Raw genomic sequence first — 17875 nt, forward strand, 5'->3', positions numbered from 1 at the left:
CCAAGAACCTTTGTAAAGATTTTTGGAGTAGTAGCTAGGCCAAACGGAAGGGCAATGAACTGGAAGTGCTGGTCCAGGAATGCAAACCTCAGGAACTGAAAGTGTTCCCTGTGGATTGGAACATGAAGGTAAGCGTCCTTCAGATCTATAGTGGTCATAAACTGGGCTTCCTGAAGGATGGACCTTATCGTCACCATCTTGAAGGAAGGGACACTGAGAAATTTGTTTAAGCACTTTAGGTCCAGAATTGGGCGGAAAGTTCCCTCCTTCTTTGGGACCACAAAAAGGTTTGAATAAAATCCCAAACCTTTTTCTTTGATAGGCACCAGGACAACAACTGCTAAGGAGGATAGATCCTGAATGCACCCTAGAAAGGCATCCCTCTTTTCTGGTCTAGTAGACAGATTAGAGAGAAGGAATCTGCTCCTTGGCTGATGAGATTTGAAGCCTATCTTGTATCCCTGAGATACCACCTCCAGGATTCCTGTAGTCCTTGAACCAGGCACCTGAAAAAAGAGACAGTCTGCCCCCTCCACATTCCGATCCCAGATCGGGGCCGCCCCTTCATGACGATTTGCTTTTGGCAGGCTTCTTATTCTGCTTGGATTTATTCCAGAACCGAGCCGGCTTCCAAGTACTCTTGGGTTGCTCGGGCTTGGAGGAGGATTGTTGTCGTTGGGATTTGTCAGAACGAAAGGAACAAAAATTAGAAGATTGTCGTCCCTTAGACTTGTTATTCTTATCTTGCGGTAGGAAGGCACCCTTCCCTCCAGTAACCGCAGAAATAATGGAGTCTAGGCCAGGACCAAATAAAATCTTTCCCTTGAAGGGAAGAGAAAGGAGTCTGAACTTAGAAATCATATCCGCAGCCCAAGACTTCAACCAGAGAGCCCGGTGGGCTAGGACAGCAAATCCAAAGGAATTTGCATGTTCGCATCACAGATAAAGGAATTAGCAATTCTCAGAGCTTTAATTTTGTCTTGAATATCCTCGAGAGGAGACTCCACCTCAATGAGTTCTGACAATGAGTCGCACCAGTAGGTAGCTGCTCCGGCAACCGCGGCAACTGCGGCCGCCGGTTGAAACAAAAATCCTTTATGTTGAAACATCTTTCTCAGAAAGGTTTCCATTTTCTTATCCATCAGCTCTCTGAACGAAGAACTATCCTCAAGAGGTATAGTAGTACGTTTAGTAAGCATAGAGATAGCACCATCCACCTTAGGAATGGAGTCCCACAAACCTAGTTGTGAATCCGGGACCGGAACAACTTTTTAAAAGTAGACGAGAGGGAAAAGGAAGAACCAATTCTTTCCCATTCGTTCTTAATAATGTTCGCTATCTTAACCGGCACAGGAAAAGTCAAAGGAACTTTCCTGTCTTCATAAACTCTGTCTAATTTAGGTATCATAGATTATTAAGACCGCTGCTTCTTAACTAGTCTGTAGCATATGCAGTGCTGTGCTCCTCAGGCCGTCCACGGTAGAACGCTATTTTTCAGTGAGGTGATCTTAGCCAATAGCCTGCTAGCTAGCCATACAGCATAATGAATACTGGGCTACACGGCTATTGGCTAAGAGGTGGAAACATCATCTCATTAAGAAAATAGTGTTCTGCTGTGGGCGGCCTGAGGTGTTCAGCGCGGCATACACTGCAGACAAATAAAGGAACGTTCAGCATGAAGTATTTTATACTTCATGACTGAAAGTCTCCTTTATTTGTTGCACTGGTAAATCCTAGCGTTTCACAAACACTAGGATTTACCATCATTTTAATATTTTTCAGTTAGCTATTCCAAATTGCACATGCACAAATAAGCATTTGCAAGTAGGAAAACATATTCATGAGTCGATCCTGATTGGAGAAACTTAACATACCAAAATATACATACAATAGGTGGGTGTAGTTTGGCCGCCATTTTTTGTACCTAACAAATGTATATTTAAATGTTTCATGTACTTCTTGCAAGTTTATATATATGGGACCAATTGCAGGATGCTTCTCTGGTATGTAACGATAAGTAATCAAAATTATGTATTGGGTCTACACTGTCCCTTTAAGTTTATGGTAGGTTAGCCAAAGTCAGTTAATTTGCAGCAAGGGTGAGCTGTTCCTTTGTTAATTTGTGTATGATATATTGTGACACCTTCAGTGGGTGGGTTGCTTCTATTGTTAGCTTGCTAGCTTTTTTGTTGAGTGCCCATGACAACAGACTTGTTACCATAGTAACGGAACACAATATCTTCCGCATAAGTTTCTGTGCGGTTTGGAAAATGTTTCTTTTACTTTATATATATATATTTCATAAAGTGTTGTAAAACTGAATGCTCTGTTTCATCCATGAAAGATTAATTTTGACATTCATGTTCCTTTAAAGGGACAGTAAACACCTTGAGATTTGTATATGTGTTTAGTTATGCGTAATAAAACAACTTTGCAATATATTTTCATTATTTATTTTGCTTTCTTTTTATATAATTCAAGCCTGAATATTCAGCAATTTCTAATTCCCAGTGCTCCCTGACAGCTTCTCAAGGCTAACCCTACAACATGTATGTGCCTAATTGGTTTTAACTGATAACAACTGCAAAACAATGCACTCTGTACTAACATTATAGCTGAGGCTAGCCTTATTGTCTGCAGACTATAGCCCAGATTGGCTCCTCCAAATAAGGCAAATAGTGAGTGCAAATATTAATAAATAATTGCAGCAAAACGGATGTTGCTAGGATTTTTGGCTACACATGAGAAAACACATTTTGCCGCTGTTTTATTTATATCACATCACATTCTTGACTGCTATTATTATAATAGATATAATGGATAATTTTTGCATGAAATAACTTACCAAAGTGACAACCCTACGCAACATAGCAAATCAGTGGTGGCTTTGAATAATGATTTAAACAGTTGTGACAATACATAAAACACAGGAAAATGGAGGCAGGATGACCTCTTTTCTTTTTTTACTATTACAGGGAGTGCAGAATTATTAGGCAAATGAGTATTTTGACCACATCATCCTCTTTATGCATGTTGTCTTACTCCAAGCTGTATAGGCTCGAAAGCCTACTACCAATTAAGCATATTAGGTGATGTGCATCTCTGTAATGAGAAGGGGTGTGGTCTAATGACATCAACACCCTATATCAGGTGTGCATAATTATTAGGCAACTTCCTTTCCTTTGGCAAAATGGGTCAAAAGAAGGACTTGACAGGCTCAGAAAAGTCAAAAATAGTGAGATATCTTGCAGAGGGATGCAGCACTCTTAAAATTGCAAAGCTTCTGAAGCGTGATCATCGAACAATCAAGCGTTTCATTCAAAATAGTCAACAGGGTCGCAAGAAGCGTGTGGAAAAACCAAGGCGCAAAATAAGTGCCCATGAACTGAGAAAAGTCAAGCGTGCAGCTGCCAAGATGCCACTTGCCACCAGTTTGGCCATATTTCAGAGCTGCAACATCACTGGAGTGCCCAAAAGCACAAGTTGTGCAATACTTAGATACATGGCCAAGGTAAGAAAGGCTGAAAGAAGACCACCACTGAACAAGACACAAAAGCTGAAACGTCAAGACTGGGCCAAGAAATATCTCAAGACTGATTTTTCTAAGGTTTTATGGACTGATGAAATGAGAGTGAGTCTTGATGGGCCAGATTGATGGGCCCGTGGCTGGATTGGTAAAGGACAGAGAGCTCCAGTCCGACTCAGACGCCAGCAAGGTGGAGGTGGAGTACTGGTTTGGGCTGGTATCATCAAAGAAGAGCTTGTGGGGCCTTTTCGGGTTGAGGATGGAGTCAAGCTCAACTCCCAGTCCTACTGCCAGTTTCTGGAAGACACCTTCTTCAAGCAGTGGTACAGGAAGAAGTCTGCATCCTTCAAGAAAAACATGATTTTCATGCAGGACAATGCTCCATCACACGCGTCCAAGTACTCCACAGCGTGGCTGGCAAGAAAGGGTATAAAGAAGAAAATCTAATGACATGGCCTCCTTGTTCACCTGATCTGAACCCCATTGAGAACCTGTGGTCCATCATCAAATGTGAGATTTACAAGGAGGGAAAACAGTACACCTCTCTGAACAGTGTCTGGGAGGCTGTGGTTGCTGCTGCACGCAATGTTGATGGTGAACAGATCAAAACACTGACAGAATCCATGGATGGCAGGCTTTTGAGTGTCCTTGCAAAGAAAGGTGGCTATATTGGTCACTGATTTGTTTTTGTTTTGTTTTTGAATGTCAGAAATGTATATTTGTGAATGTTGAGATGTTATATTGGTTTCACTGGTAAAAATAAATAATTGAAATGGGTATATATTTGTTTTTTGTTAAGTTGCCTAATAATTATACACAGTAATAGTCACCTGCACACACAGATATCCCCCTAAAATAGCTATAACTAAAAACAAACTAAAAACTACTTCCAAAACTATTCAGCTTTGATATTAATGAGTTTTTTGGGTTCATTGAGAACATGGTTGTTGTTCAATAATAAAATAAATCCTCAAAAATACAACTTGCCTAATAATTCTGCACTCCCTGTATACCTAGACTGATACTAGCATGTCTAACAGGACAATTCATCAAGCTGCAGGAACATAAGTCTACCTGCAATCACCACTTGGCAAAATTTAAGACTGCAGAACAGTTCTGCTGTTCAATCTGGTACCTTGCTATTGGGCAACCAATTGCGTAAGAGCAGGACCTGTCAATTACCCCTAGTATAACAAGTGAGTTTGAAGTGATTTATCTCTACTAGCTGCGATACCAAGTAGAGACTGCTTCTTAAATCTGTGGTTGCAGACTCACTATGAACTGCTAGTTTTCAGAAGCTGCAAATGCATCTTGATAAATTATCCCATAAGTATACATTTTTCAAGTCCTACAATAGATTACATTGACCGGCAGTGGAGTACTTGCTTTCAAGTAAGGGGCAAGTACAACTCACTATTATTTTGGACAAGTGTCACTGTATAGTTATGATAATTTATAGGGTTACCTAATAAACACAACACTGAACTATATATAAAGCATCTATACGCTAATCAAAATGCTGCACTCTATAATTAATAAAGAGAACCTATATAATGATAACATATATGCTGCACTGTATAATTAATACAGATAACCTATTTATTGATAACATACAGTATATGCTGCACTGTATAATTAATACAGAGAACCTATATACTGATAACATACAGTATATGCTGCACTGTATAATTAATACAGAGAACCTATATATTGACAACATACAGTATATGCTGCACTGTATAATTAATACAGAGAACCTATATATTGATAACATACAGTATATGCTGCACTGTATAATTAATACAGAGAACCTATATACTGATAACATATATGCTGCACTGTATAATTAATACAGAGAACCTTTATATTGATAACAAACAATATATGCTGCACTGTATAATTAATACAGAGAACCTATATATTGATAACATACAGTATATGCTGCACTGCATAATTAATACAGAGAACCTATATATTGACAACATACAGTATATGCTGCACTGTATAATTAATACAGAGAACCTATATATTGATAACATACAGTATATGCCGCACTGTATAATTAATACAGAGAACCTATATATTGATAACATACAGTATATGCTGCACTGTATAATTAATACAGAGAACCTATATATTGATAACATACAGTATATGCTGCACTGTATAATTAATACAGAGAACCTTTATATTGATAACAAACAATATATGCTGCACTGTATAATTAATACAGAGAACCTATATATTGATAACATACAGTATATGCTGCACTGCATAATTAATACAGAGAACCTATATATTGACAACATACAGTATATGCTGCACTGTATAATTAATACAGAGAACCTATATATTGATAACATACAGTATATGCCGCACTGTATAATTAATACAGAGAACCTATATACAGGGAGTGCAGAATTATTAGGCAAGTTGTATTTTTGAGGATTAATTTTATTATTGAACAACAACCATGTTCTCAATGAAACCAAAAAACTCATTAATATCAAAGCTGAATAGTTTTGAAAGTCGTTTTTAGTTTGTTTTTAGTTATAGCTATTTTAGGGGGATATCTGTGTGTGCAGGTGACTATTACTGTTCATAATTATTAGGCAACTTAACAAAAAACAAATATATACCCATTTCAATTATTTATTTTTACCAGTGAAACCAATATAACATCTCAACATTCACAAATATACATTTCTGACATTCAAAAACAAAACAAAAACAAATCAGTGACCAATATAGCCACCTTTCTTTGCAAGGACACTCAAAAGCCTGCCATCCATGGATTCTGTCAGTGTTTTGATCTGTTCACCATCAACATTGCGTGCAGCAGCAACCACAGCCTCCCAGACACTGTTCAGAGAGGTGTACTGTTTTCCCTCCTTGTAAATCTCACATTTGATGATGGACCACAGGTTCTCAATGGGGTTCAGATCAGGTGAACAAGGAGGCCATGTCATTAGATTTTCTTCTTTTATACCCTTTCTTGCCAGCCACGCTGTGGAGTACTTGGACGCGTGTGATGGAGCATTGTCCTGCATGAAAATCATGTTTTTCTTGAAGGATGCAGACTTCTTCCTGTACCACTGCTTGAAGAAGGTGTCTTCCAGAAACTGGCAGTAGGACTGGGAGTTGAGCTTGACTCCATCCTCAACCCGAAAAGGCCCCACAAGCTCATCTTTGATGAAACCAGCCCAAACCAGTACTCCACCTCCACCTTGCTGGTGTCTGAGTCGGACTGGCGCTCTCTGCCCTTTACCAATCCAGCCACGGGCCCATCCATCTGACCCATCAAGACTCACTCTCATTTCATCAGTCCATAAAACCTTAGAAAAATCAGTCTTGAGATATTTCTTGGCCCAGTCTTGACGTTTCAGCTTGTGTGTCTTGTTCAGTGGTGGTCGTCTTTCAGCCTTTCTTACCTTGGCCATGTCTCTGAGTATTGCACACCTTGTGCTTTTGGGCACTCCAGTGATGTTGCAGCTCTGAAATATGGCCAAACTGGTGGCAAGTGGCATCTTGGCAGCTGCACGCTTGACTTTTCTCAGTTCATGGGCAGTTATTTTGCGCCTTGGTTTTTCCACACGCTTCTTGTGACCCTGTTGACTATTTTGAATGAAACGCTTGATTGTTCGATGATCACGCTTCAGAAGCTTTGCAATTTTAAGAGTGCTGCATCCCTCTGCAAGATATCTCACTATTTTTTACTTTTCTGAGCCTGTCAAGTCCTTCTTTTGACCCATTTTGCCAAAGGAAAGGAAGTTGCCTAATAATTATGCACACCTGATATAGGGTGTTGATGTCATTAGACCACACCCCTTCTCATTACAGAGATGCACATCACCTAATATGCTTAATTGGTAGTAGGCTTTCGAGCCTATACAGCTTGGAGTAAGACAACATGCATAAAGAGGATGATGTGGTCAAAATACTCATTTGCCTAATAATTCTGCACTCCCTGTATTGATAACATACAGTATATGCTGCACTGTATAATTAATACAGAGAACCTATATATTGATAACATACAGTATATGCTGCACTGTATAATTAATACAGAGAACCTATATACTGATAACATATATGCTGCACTGTATAATTAATACAGAGAACCTTTATATTGATAACATACAGTATATGCTGCACTGTATAATTAATACAGAGAACCTATATACTGATAACATACAGTATATGCTGCACTGTATAATTAATACAGAGAACCAATATACTGATAACATATATGCTGCACTGCACTGTATAATTAATACAGAGAACCTTTATATTGATAACATACAGTATATGCTGCACTGTATAATCATGTTGAGGATTCATAAAGAAACAGAACAGGCTGCCCTGTATAATGATGATGGGTGCCTATACACTGATAGTGAACACTCTTTGTTACATGATAATATTGAACATTTATACACTAAAAATGAACACACTGCACTTTATAATAAGATAATATACACTGAAAATGGTCATGTGCTGAATAATAATTATGGCCATCTATTATTATTATTATCGGTTATTTGTAGAGCGGCAACATATTCCTCAGCGCTATCCATCTATACAATTCAATGTATAGGTATGCATGACACTTTAGCAAGAAAGATAATTACATATATAAAACATACATAGTGCAGAAGATGTTCACTGATATCTTGCAGTATATCAAAAGTTGGAGGACTGTCAGTGCTCCTATGAGTTCCCATCAGTCCCAGTAACACCAGTTAGGCTGTGGGTGGAGGTGAGTCCCACTGCTGTAACTGGCTTCAGCTGCTACTAGCTGTTCTGGATGACTTACACTCTTTGCCTCCCTATGTTTAAGCGGAGTCCCCTCCCATTCTAGCCATTATGCCACAACATATAGATCATACTATGCAGCCCAAGAAATATATATATATATATATATATATATATATATATATATATATACACAGTATACTAAATATATGTCCTTAGGCATGACTCTATAGGTAGCACCGGCCCAGGGCTGATAATTCTATAACAACTGAACTGAAATGTCTTCTAATTACAAGGTCTTTACTGTCCCTTTAAAGGGACAGTATACTGTAAAATAGTTTTTCCCTTAATTTGTTTACAATTGCTTTTTCTACCAACTGCAGAGTAAAAAATGTATGAAAATTAGCTTTTTAAGGCTTATTTGTGTATATTAAAGCTCTGATTTTGAGTTTTGAAGCCACAACCTAATAAAATGGGTTGAGCTTGTAGGTATAATCAGATCTCATTACTGTATCACATTGTGCACATATACCTGCTTCTTTATCTTATATCTGTCCTTAAAACAATCACCAGTACTTTGAGAGAACAATGAAAAATCAACATTGTATTACCTTATCTCTGCTATATCCGGCTGGGAGTGTAATTTCTTCTGCTGGCTGTGTTTACAAAGCTTATCTATAGCTGGTACGCGCGGCCACAAACTTTCAGAATAGGTGGGGATACCACATGCTAAATTAACAATTTCAAATGCCAATATAAGGGTAAAGGAGCTATTTGTAAACAATTTAATACACTCCAGCAGGTAAAGTGGATCATTGGGAACAAATTAAAGGGGAGAAAATTTTTGAGTAAACTGTCCCTTTAAGCAGTTATGATCTAAATTGAATGAATTAGACCAGGGCTTTTTTTCTGCAGGTATGCAATGGTACGCCGTACCAGCACCTCTTCAAAGCAAAATTGACATCTACAGGGAATTTTTCATTGGAGTGTATAGGGGCGGAGTTGAGAGACAGCCTCTGACACTGCACCCAGAGGACACATGGAATAATGGCTGGTAGCAGGGAGATCAGGGGCGGACTGTCAATTAAATATATTCTTTTTATTTGGCTTGGCGGCTGGACTTGAAATCACTTGGGGGATTCTCTAGTGTGTGCAGTGGTGGAGACTGACTGAGTGTGGAGTGGGGTCGAGTGAAGTGGAAGGAGCCGATATTTGCTAGGCATACATGCAGCTGGGAGCCCTGCATCGGCAATATGTGGACCGGTTGTGGATGACTCTGGACCACATATTAGTGATCTCATCAGCCAGCTCCAGCTCCACCCACTCTCAGGTATACAAGTTTGAGTAGACTGCGCGCAGTGAGGAGGAAATAGCTGTTCAGTCGGCGAGGTAGCGTGAGGGATTATTCAATTCCACTGTAGTGTATTCATGTATAAGGAAAAAGAGAGGCATGGGGAGCCAGGGTTGATTGAACAGCATAGGAAATAGCCTGATCGATCCTCTGTGGGTGTGCCTGGTGACACTTGGCACATCGCTGGTGGCACTCTGTGGACAGGGTGGTGAAGGTTTGTGAGAGGGCTTTAGATATTCACAAAGTTAAACCAGAATATTAAAGGGACATAATACTCATATGCTAAATCACTTGAAACTGATGCAGTATAACTGTAAAAAGCTGACAGGAAAATATCACCTAAGCATCTCTATGTAAAAAAGGAAGATATTTTACCTCACAATTTCCTCAGCTCACCAGAGTAAGTTCTGTGTAAAAAGTTATAATTCAGCTGCTCCCAGCTGCAGGTAAAAATAAAAAAAAAATGAAGAAATTAACAGCAGCCAATCAGCATCAGCAGTGCTGAGGTCATGAACTCTTACTGTGATCTCATGAGATTTGACTTAACTCTCATGAGATTTCATAGTAAGCTTCCTTTACCTGATTGGTGAAATAATATGAGAGTTCACAAGGCTCATCCCCTAAGCTGTCCTAGGACAGACACACTAAAATGCTGCTTAGAAATCCTTTACAATGGGAGGTGGCTACTGAGGAACTTTTGAGGTAAAATATCTTTCTTTTTTACATAGAGATGTTCAGGAGATATTTTCTAGTCAGCTTTTTACAGCTATGCTGCATCACTTTCAAGTGTTTAAACATTTGGGTATTATGGCCCTTTAATGGAGGAACAAAATGTGACTCTGGTACAATCTGTCTCTAATTGGCCGCAGGCCACAGCTAAGGAGATAACACTCAAGAAGCTTTTAAAGGGATACATGTTCCAAGACTGCAAACATTGCGAATGTTACTAAGAAAATGTATTTTGTGTGCAGATATTTTGTGACAGAGTGCATCATTTTTTAAGTATATATAAAAATGGATTTTATATTCCTTGCACACTCCTTAGACTACTTCAGTATGTCCTCATGTAAAAGGGACACATATTAACCAAGGAGACAAAAGAGGAAGATGTACATTTAGATAACTGAAGGGAAAAAAATTCTCTCTAAATCTAAATAATAAACATTTAAATTTGATTTCAATATCCTTTTAAACAGAGGTTCAAACTGAGGCCTTTTAGGACACTTTTCTTTAATACTCTAATTTCAATCAGGCCCATGCCTTGCAAATGACAAAGAACATAGAAAAAAGACTGGTTTGCATATTAAAGATTTTCCTCTACAAAGGGACTAAAGAGATGATTATTGCTTACTAAAACATACAGAAGGGCATACAATTGTGTACGGAGGGAACCGGTTACCAGAAAACCAGTGGCATATTCATTTATATTTATCTATTTGTCAAATTGTTATCAGCGCTGCTAGAACATTGTGTATACAGGAACGTAAGAACTACAGTTATGACCTGCTATTTATAGGGATATATAGGCTACATGTGTGTGTGAATGGGATGTTTGTTGTGGATATTAATATAGATTCCTGTCGTTTTTTAAAAATGTTTTAAATTTGTGTATAGCTTTTTAGTGGATTAATAAATATATTTATTTTGGAATTTTAGGCTAAAGCCTCTCTCCTTTCTTATATAGAGTCAAGGGTTAATTTCTTTGGAAATCTAGTATACTTATGGAACACTAACGGCTAGATTTGGAGTTTTGTCGGTAACGACCCGAAAAACTAACGCCGGCTTTTTTCTGGCCGCACCATAAAAATAACTCTGGTATTGAGAGTCCACATAAAGGCTGCGTTAGGCTCCAAAAAAGGAGCGTAGAGCATTTTTAACGCAGCTTCAACTCTCAATACCAGAGTTGCTTACGCAAGCGGCCAGCCTCAAAAACGTGCTCGTGCACGATTCCCCCATAGGAAACAATGGGGCTGTTTGAGCTGAAAAAAACCTAACACCTGCAAAAAAGCCGCGTTCAGCTCTTAACGCAGCCCCATTGTTTGCTATGCGGTAACCCTTCCTACGTCTGCACTTAACACTCTAACATGTACCCCGAGTCTAAACACCCCTAACCTTACACTTATTAACCCCTAATCTGCCGCCCCCGCTATCGCTGACCCCTGCATTTTATTTTTAACCCCTAATCTGCCGCTCCGTAAACTGCCGCTACTTACATTATCCCTATGTACCCCTAATCTGCTGCCCCTAACACCGCCGACCCCTATATTATATTTATTAACCCCTAATCTGCCCCCCTCAACGTCGCCTCCACCTGCCTACACTTATTAACCCCTAATCTGCCGAGCGGACCTGAGCGCTACTATAATAAAGTTATTAACCCCTAATCAAGTTCAATCCGATTGGCTGATCCAATCAGCCAATCAGATTGAGCTCGCATTCTATTGGCTGATCGGAACAGCCAATAGAATGCAAGCTCAATCTGATTGGCTGATTGGATCAGCCAATCGGATTGAACTTGATTCTGATTGGCTGATTCCATCAGCCAATCAGAATATTCCTACCTTAATTCCAATTGGCTGATAGAATCCTATCAGCCAATCAGAATTCGAGGGACGCCATCTTGGATGACGTCCCTTAAAGGAACCGTCATTCTTCAGTTGGACGTCGCCGGAAGAAGATGGGTCCGCGGTGGAGGTCTTCAGGATGGAGCCGGTCGTCATCGGATGAAGATAGAAGATGCCGCTTGGATCAAGATGGTTGCCGGTCCGGATCGCCTCTTCTTCCCGGATAGGATGAAGACTTTGGAGCCTCTTCTGGACCTCTTCAGCCACCGGATGATGGATCGCCAACCCCCGCTTGGGTTGGATGAAGATTTTGGAGCCAGGACGGATCGGTGATACCTGGTGAGGTGAAGACAAGGTAGGATGATCTTCAGGGGCTTAGTGTTAGGTTTATTTAAGGGGGGTTTGGGTTAGATTAGGAGTATGTGGGTGGTGGGTTGTAATGTTGGGGGGGGTATTGTATGTTTTTTTTTTACAGGCAAAAGAGCTGAACTTCTTGGGGCATGCCCCGCAAAGGGCCCTGTTCAGGGCTGGTAAGGTAAAAGAGCTTTTAACTTTAGTAATTTAGAATAGGGTAGGGCATTTTTTATTTTGGGGGGCTTTGTTGTTTTATTAGGGGGCTTAGAGTAGGTGTAATTAGTTTAAAATTGTTGTAATATTTTTCTTATGTTTGTAAATATTTTTTTATTTTTTGTAACTTAGTTCTTTTTTATTTTTTGTACTTTAGCTAGTTTATTTAATTGTATTTATTTGTAGGAATTGTATTTAATTAATTTATTGATAGTGTAGTGTTAGGTTAATTGTAGGTAATTGTAGGTAGTTTATTTAATTAATTTATTGATAGTGTAGTGTTAGTTTTAATTGTAACTTAGGTTAGTATTTATTTTACAGGTAATTTTGTAATTATTTTAACTATTTTAGCTATTAAATAGTTCTTAACTATTTAATAGCTATTGTACCTGGTTAAAATAAATACAAAGTTACCTGTAAAATAAATATAAATCCTAAAATAGCTATAATATAATTATAATTTATATTGTAGCTATATTAGGATTTATTTTACAGGTAAGTATTTATCTTTAAATAGGAATAATTTATTTAATAAGAGTTAATTAATTTCGTTAGATGTAAATTATATTTAACTTAGGGGGGTGTTAGTGTTAGGGTTAGACTTAGCTTTAGGGGTTAATACATTTATTAGAGTAGCGGTGAGCTCCAGTCGGCAGATTAGGGGTTAATAATTGAAGTTAGGTATCGGCGATGTTAGGGAGGGCAGATTAGGGGTTAATACTATTTATTATAGGGTTAGTGATGCGGATTAGGGGTTAATAACTTTATTATAGTAGCGCTCAGGTCCGCTCGGCAGATTAGGGGTTAATAAGTGTAGGCAGGTGGAGGCGACGTTGAGGGGGGCAGATTAGAGGTTAATAAATATAATATAGGGGTCAGCTGTGTTAGGGGCAGCAGATTAGGGGTACATAAGGATAACGTAGGTGGCGGCGATTTGCGGTCGGCAGATTAGGGGTTAATAAGTGTAGGCAGATGGAGGCGACGTTGAGGGGGGCAGATTAGGGGTTAATAAATATAATACAGGGGTCGGCGGTGTTAGGGGGAGCAGATTAGGGGTACATAAGGATAACGTAGGTGGCGGTCGGCAGATTAGGGGTTAAAAAAATGTATTCGAGTGTCGGCGATGTGGGGGGGGCCTCGGTTTAGGGGTACATAGGTAGTTTATGGGTGTTAGTGTACTTTAGAGTACAGTAGTTAAGAGCTTTATAAACCGGCGTTAGCCCAGAAAGCTCTTAACTACTGACTTTTTTCTTGCGGCTGGAGTTTTGTCGTTAGATGTCTAACGCTCACTTCAGAAACGACTATAAATACCGGAGTTAGAAAAATCCCATTGAAAAGATAGGATACGCAATTGACGTAAGGGGATCTGCGGTATGGAAAAGTCGCGGCTGAAAAGTGAGCGTTAGACCCTATTTTGAGTGACTCCAAATACCGGCGGTAGCCTAAAACCAGCGTTAGGAGCCTCTAACGCTGGTTTTCACGGCTAACGCCAAACTCCAAATCTAGGTTTAAGATTTGATCTCAATTCCATTACAGAACATTATTGTATTAAGTTGTTAAAATAAAAATTATGGAACACTAAGATTTGATCTCAATTCCGTTACAGAACATTATTGTATTAAGTTGTTAGAATAAAAATGTGGTGTTTGCTCCTGTCCATATTTTGCCCATAGCTATTAGCGCCATCTCTCTTTTTAAATATTCTCTTGCAAATGACAAAGGCATTAAGAATACTATAACCATGACTGAGTTAGTCATCAAGTTAAGTGTTTCTAAATTCCAGTTTGCAGGGCACATATTTTCAGAATATCTGAACTAGAGCATGGCTATTACCGTGCTCTCACCCAAGAAAATCCTTAAACTATGGCCTGTTAGTGTGCCCTTATGAATGAAACTTAAAAAAATTCTGAGCTAGTTAGAGAAACAGGAATAGTATTATTGCTACTGTAGTCATGGTGGAGGAGGGGCATATGAGGTAGGAGGGGCAATGCCTATCAAAGGGTACCGGCACCTTTTTTGCCCCAAAAAAAGCCCTGAATTAGACAATATGTTTTACTTTTACAATGACCAGATATGTTTTCCTGTTATAAACTCATCTTGTTCCAGTTTTTCAAAAAGATTGGAATGTTTAAGTAAAGGATGGCAAAATCACCAGAGATGATTTTGTTTTGAATAAGAGCTTGTGTCATATATGATTGTTATTGGTGTGTAATACAATGTATAAGGGCAATACACGGTAGGTATTTATTTGTCAATAGGACTCACCATAAAGTCAGAATTACCTTGGTCATTATAAAACATTCGGAAGGTGTCAGTGTGCTCGTGTCCAAAGAATTGTCCTTGTATTACCTCATGGTGTTTTTTAATGATTTCAATATAGCGTTGATTGAAATTATTTCTGAACCAAGACTTCCCTCTTTTCTTTTCAAAGTGTCCTGGGGGGACATGTCCCATAATATAAACCTGCAATATAGATACTGTATTAAGGCATTATGGCAATATTTGGGCAATTTAGTCTTAAAGCTAAAGTAATGTTCATGTATTTACACAACAGAGTGATTTACATGTTGCTTCAGCCAGTTCAAGGTTCTCTAAAAAGATTTGTCTGTCCCTCATGGAGTGTAACCTACATTTCTCTTTGCAAAGGACAGTGTAGGACCGAAAACAAAAGCACTTTATAAAACATACTGAAAGTACAATGCAAAAATATTAATCAAAGTAAATAATATGCGCTACAAAATAAAAATTTGAATTATGTCATAAAAGTATCCAGAACAAAATCATAGAGGGACCAATTCTAAAAACATTTTCCGACCTAGAGTGGTTTTCCAGTCCAACACTCGCAGGGGCAGCCTTCTAAAAAAAAAAAAAAGGTCAGTCCCTGTGAGTGGTGAACTGACTCCCATAGAAATAATGAGAACTCTCTTCTATGTAAACGTTTGCATTGGAAAACAAAGGAAACGGGAAGAGCCGGCGTATGTTTAAACTTTATTACACTTAATTCAAAGCAATTTTTTTTTTCATATGCGTAGGTTTTCCTTTCAGAGTGATTTGTGTTTTGAGTATTTTGATTAAAGCTCACCACTTTTAAATTTATGAGAAACAACAGTGAGATCTATCAAGCAAAATTGTTTGCAGAATATGATTTTTGGTGAACAATGTTGTTACGATTTTTGATGCACCCTAACAAAACATTTTTTTCCTGTGTATATTTGTGTGAATGGTTGAATTATGTGATTTTTAAATTACGATTTTCATTGTGCACTTTTGTAATGTATGCATCTCCTTCCCGTACAAAAATGCAGAATAATTCGCTTAGCGTCGCGAGACACCCTGTTTTCAGGGTAAAAGGTGTCTTTATAGAATTCCACTAGGGAAATAAAAGTACTGGCGAGTATTTTTAAAGAATTTCCCAGAGAGCTTTATAGAATTAGGCCCACCATGTTTAATGTACACAGTAACAATTGTTAACATACAATATCATTTCAAAATACGAAATTAAATGATAACCAAGGGTACAAATTTCAAAGGGTAGTTGATTTTTCTATTGCAAAATGAATCTTAAAGGGCCACTAAACCCAAAATCTTTCTTTCATGATTCAGATAGAGAATAGAAATGTAAACAACATTACAATTTACTTCCATTATTTATTTTGCTTCATTTTTTAAATATCCTTAGTTGAAGAAAAAGCAATGCACATGGTGAGCCAATCACACGAGGCTTCTATGTGCATATGCTTTTCATCAAAGAATATCAAGAGAATAAAACCAATTAGATAATATAAGTAAATTAGAAAGTAAATTTCTAAATCATAAAAGAAAAAATGTGGGTGGCATGTCCCTTTAATGAAGCAGTTCCTTGGGTGTCTAAAGTTATCTCACAAGCTTCATGTATTCTATAAGCATTTTATACTTAAAGTTCTCACTGTTTTTTCCTCTCTGAATGTAAGCTGGTGGGTTTGTTTCAAAATATGCAATGTACTTATTTTACATCTAGAAAAATACATGTATATGCAACTAGAAGCAAATGAAAAGTAAAATACATAGAAAATTGAATACTTTGATTTAAATGTGTTTAAAAAAAAAATGTTGCTACCAGCGCTCTGTGTCATATTCGCTCTCCTCTGAGAGCATTAAAGAGAGCTTCATTACTTTCTAGATCACCACTAACTAGAAGTTCCTGGTCCCAATTTATATGAAAAATCTGCATGAAATTAAAATCAAGGTGGTCTAAACACTTTCTAAGTATTAAAAGAGAGTGGTTGACCAATTTTTGTCCTAGATTACTAGTGGAACTCAAAAATTTTAGTTCTAACACTGCTGAAGTTAAATCAACAGTAGCCTTATTTTTGCCCTCATACAAGTTAAAATTAAGAAAGAATAAAGTAGAAGAAGGCGCCACAATAGTGCACATCAGTGTGACTAGGTCTCCACGCACGCAGTATATAATCGTACTTACAAAATAAAAAGCACTTGATAAGTGCCACAAAAAGGAGAAACTTAAGAGAATGAAAGGTATATTTAATCTTTCCAGCCATGTATTAACTAATGAAGAAATATGTGTATTAAACAGAGGTTTATCTTTCTGTCCTTCCAATAGCCATAATCTATATAAATTATTCGTTGACCTAAATAGGTTTATAAGAAAATTATCATTACAGAGATATTTCTGTGATAAAAAATAAAATTCTTAAAATCAGACTCCTATCATGACAATATGCTGGAAAGACCTAATATGGACATAGTATATTTTGAACCTGAGGATCTATGTAATTCATTATTTCACGATTATATACACTCCAATTTGATGCTTAAATCTACCTTTAACCCCGCAGTAATTAGCCCTAACATTACACAGTTTCAGAATCTTGTTTTGGTGGAATTTGGCTCACTTGACACTAATGTCAGCAGGTCTAATCTCAATATATATGAATTGAAAGCTCTGTCAAGGCTAGCCAAGAATGAAGATTTTGTGATCAGGCAGGCTGACAAGGGAGGGGGGATAGTATTGCAGGATATGTCTGATTATCTAAAAGAAGCTGATAGAATCCTTTTAGATTCTGAATATTATAGAACACTTTTTCTTTTAATCTCAATAAACAATATCTGGCA

General features: G+C 38.0%; 1 protein-coding gene across 1 annotated transcript in view; it reads right to left on the minus strand.

Moving 5' to 3' along the window:
* Positions 1 to 17875, minus strand: part of LOC128651799 (acid sphingomyelinase-like phosphodiesterase 3b) — a 67773-nt gene that overhangs the window by 9411 nt on the left and 40487 nt on the right. Inside the window, exon 6 of the mRNA XM_053704784.1 lies at positions 15046 to 15226. Within this exon, the coding sequence (XP_053560759.1) occupies positions 15046 to 15226 (181 nt within the window). The remainder of the gene's footprint in view (positions 1 to 15045; positions 15227 to 17875) is intronic.

Source organism: Bombina bombina, chromosome 3, assembly GCF_027579735.1.
Source record: "Bombina bombina isolate aBomBom1 chromosome 3, aBomBom1.pri, whole genome shotgun sequence".
NCBI classification, from domain to species: domain Eukaryota; kingdom Metazoa; phylum Chordata; class Amphibia; order Anura; family Bombinatoridae; genus Bombina; species Bombina bombina.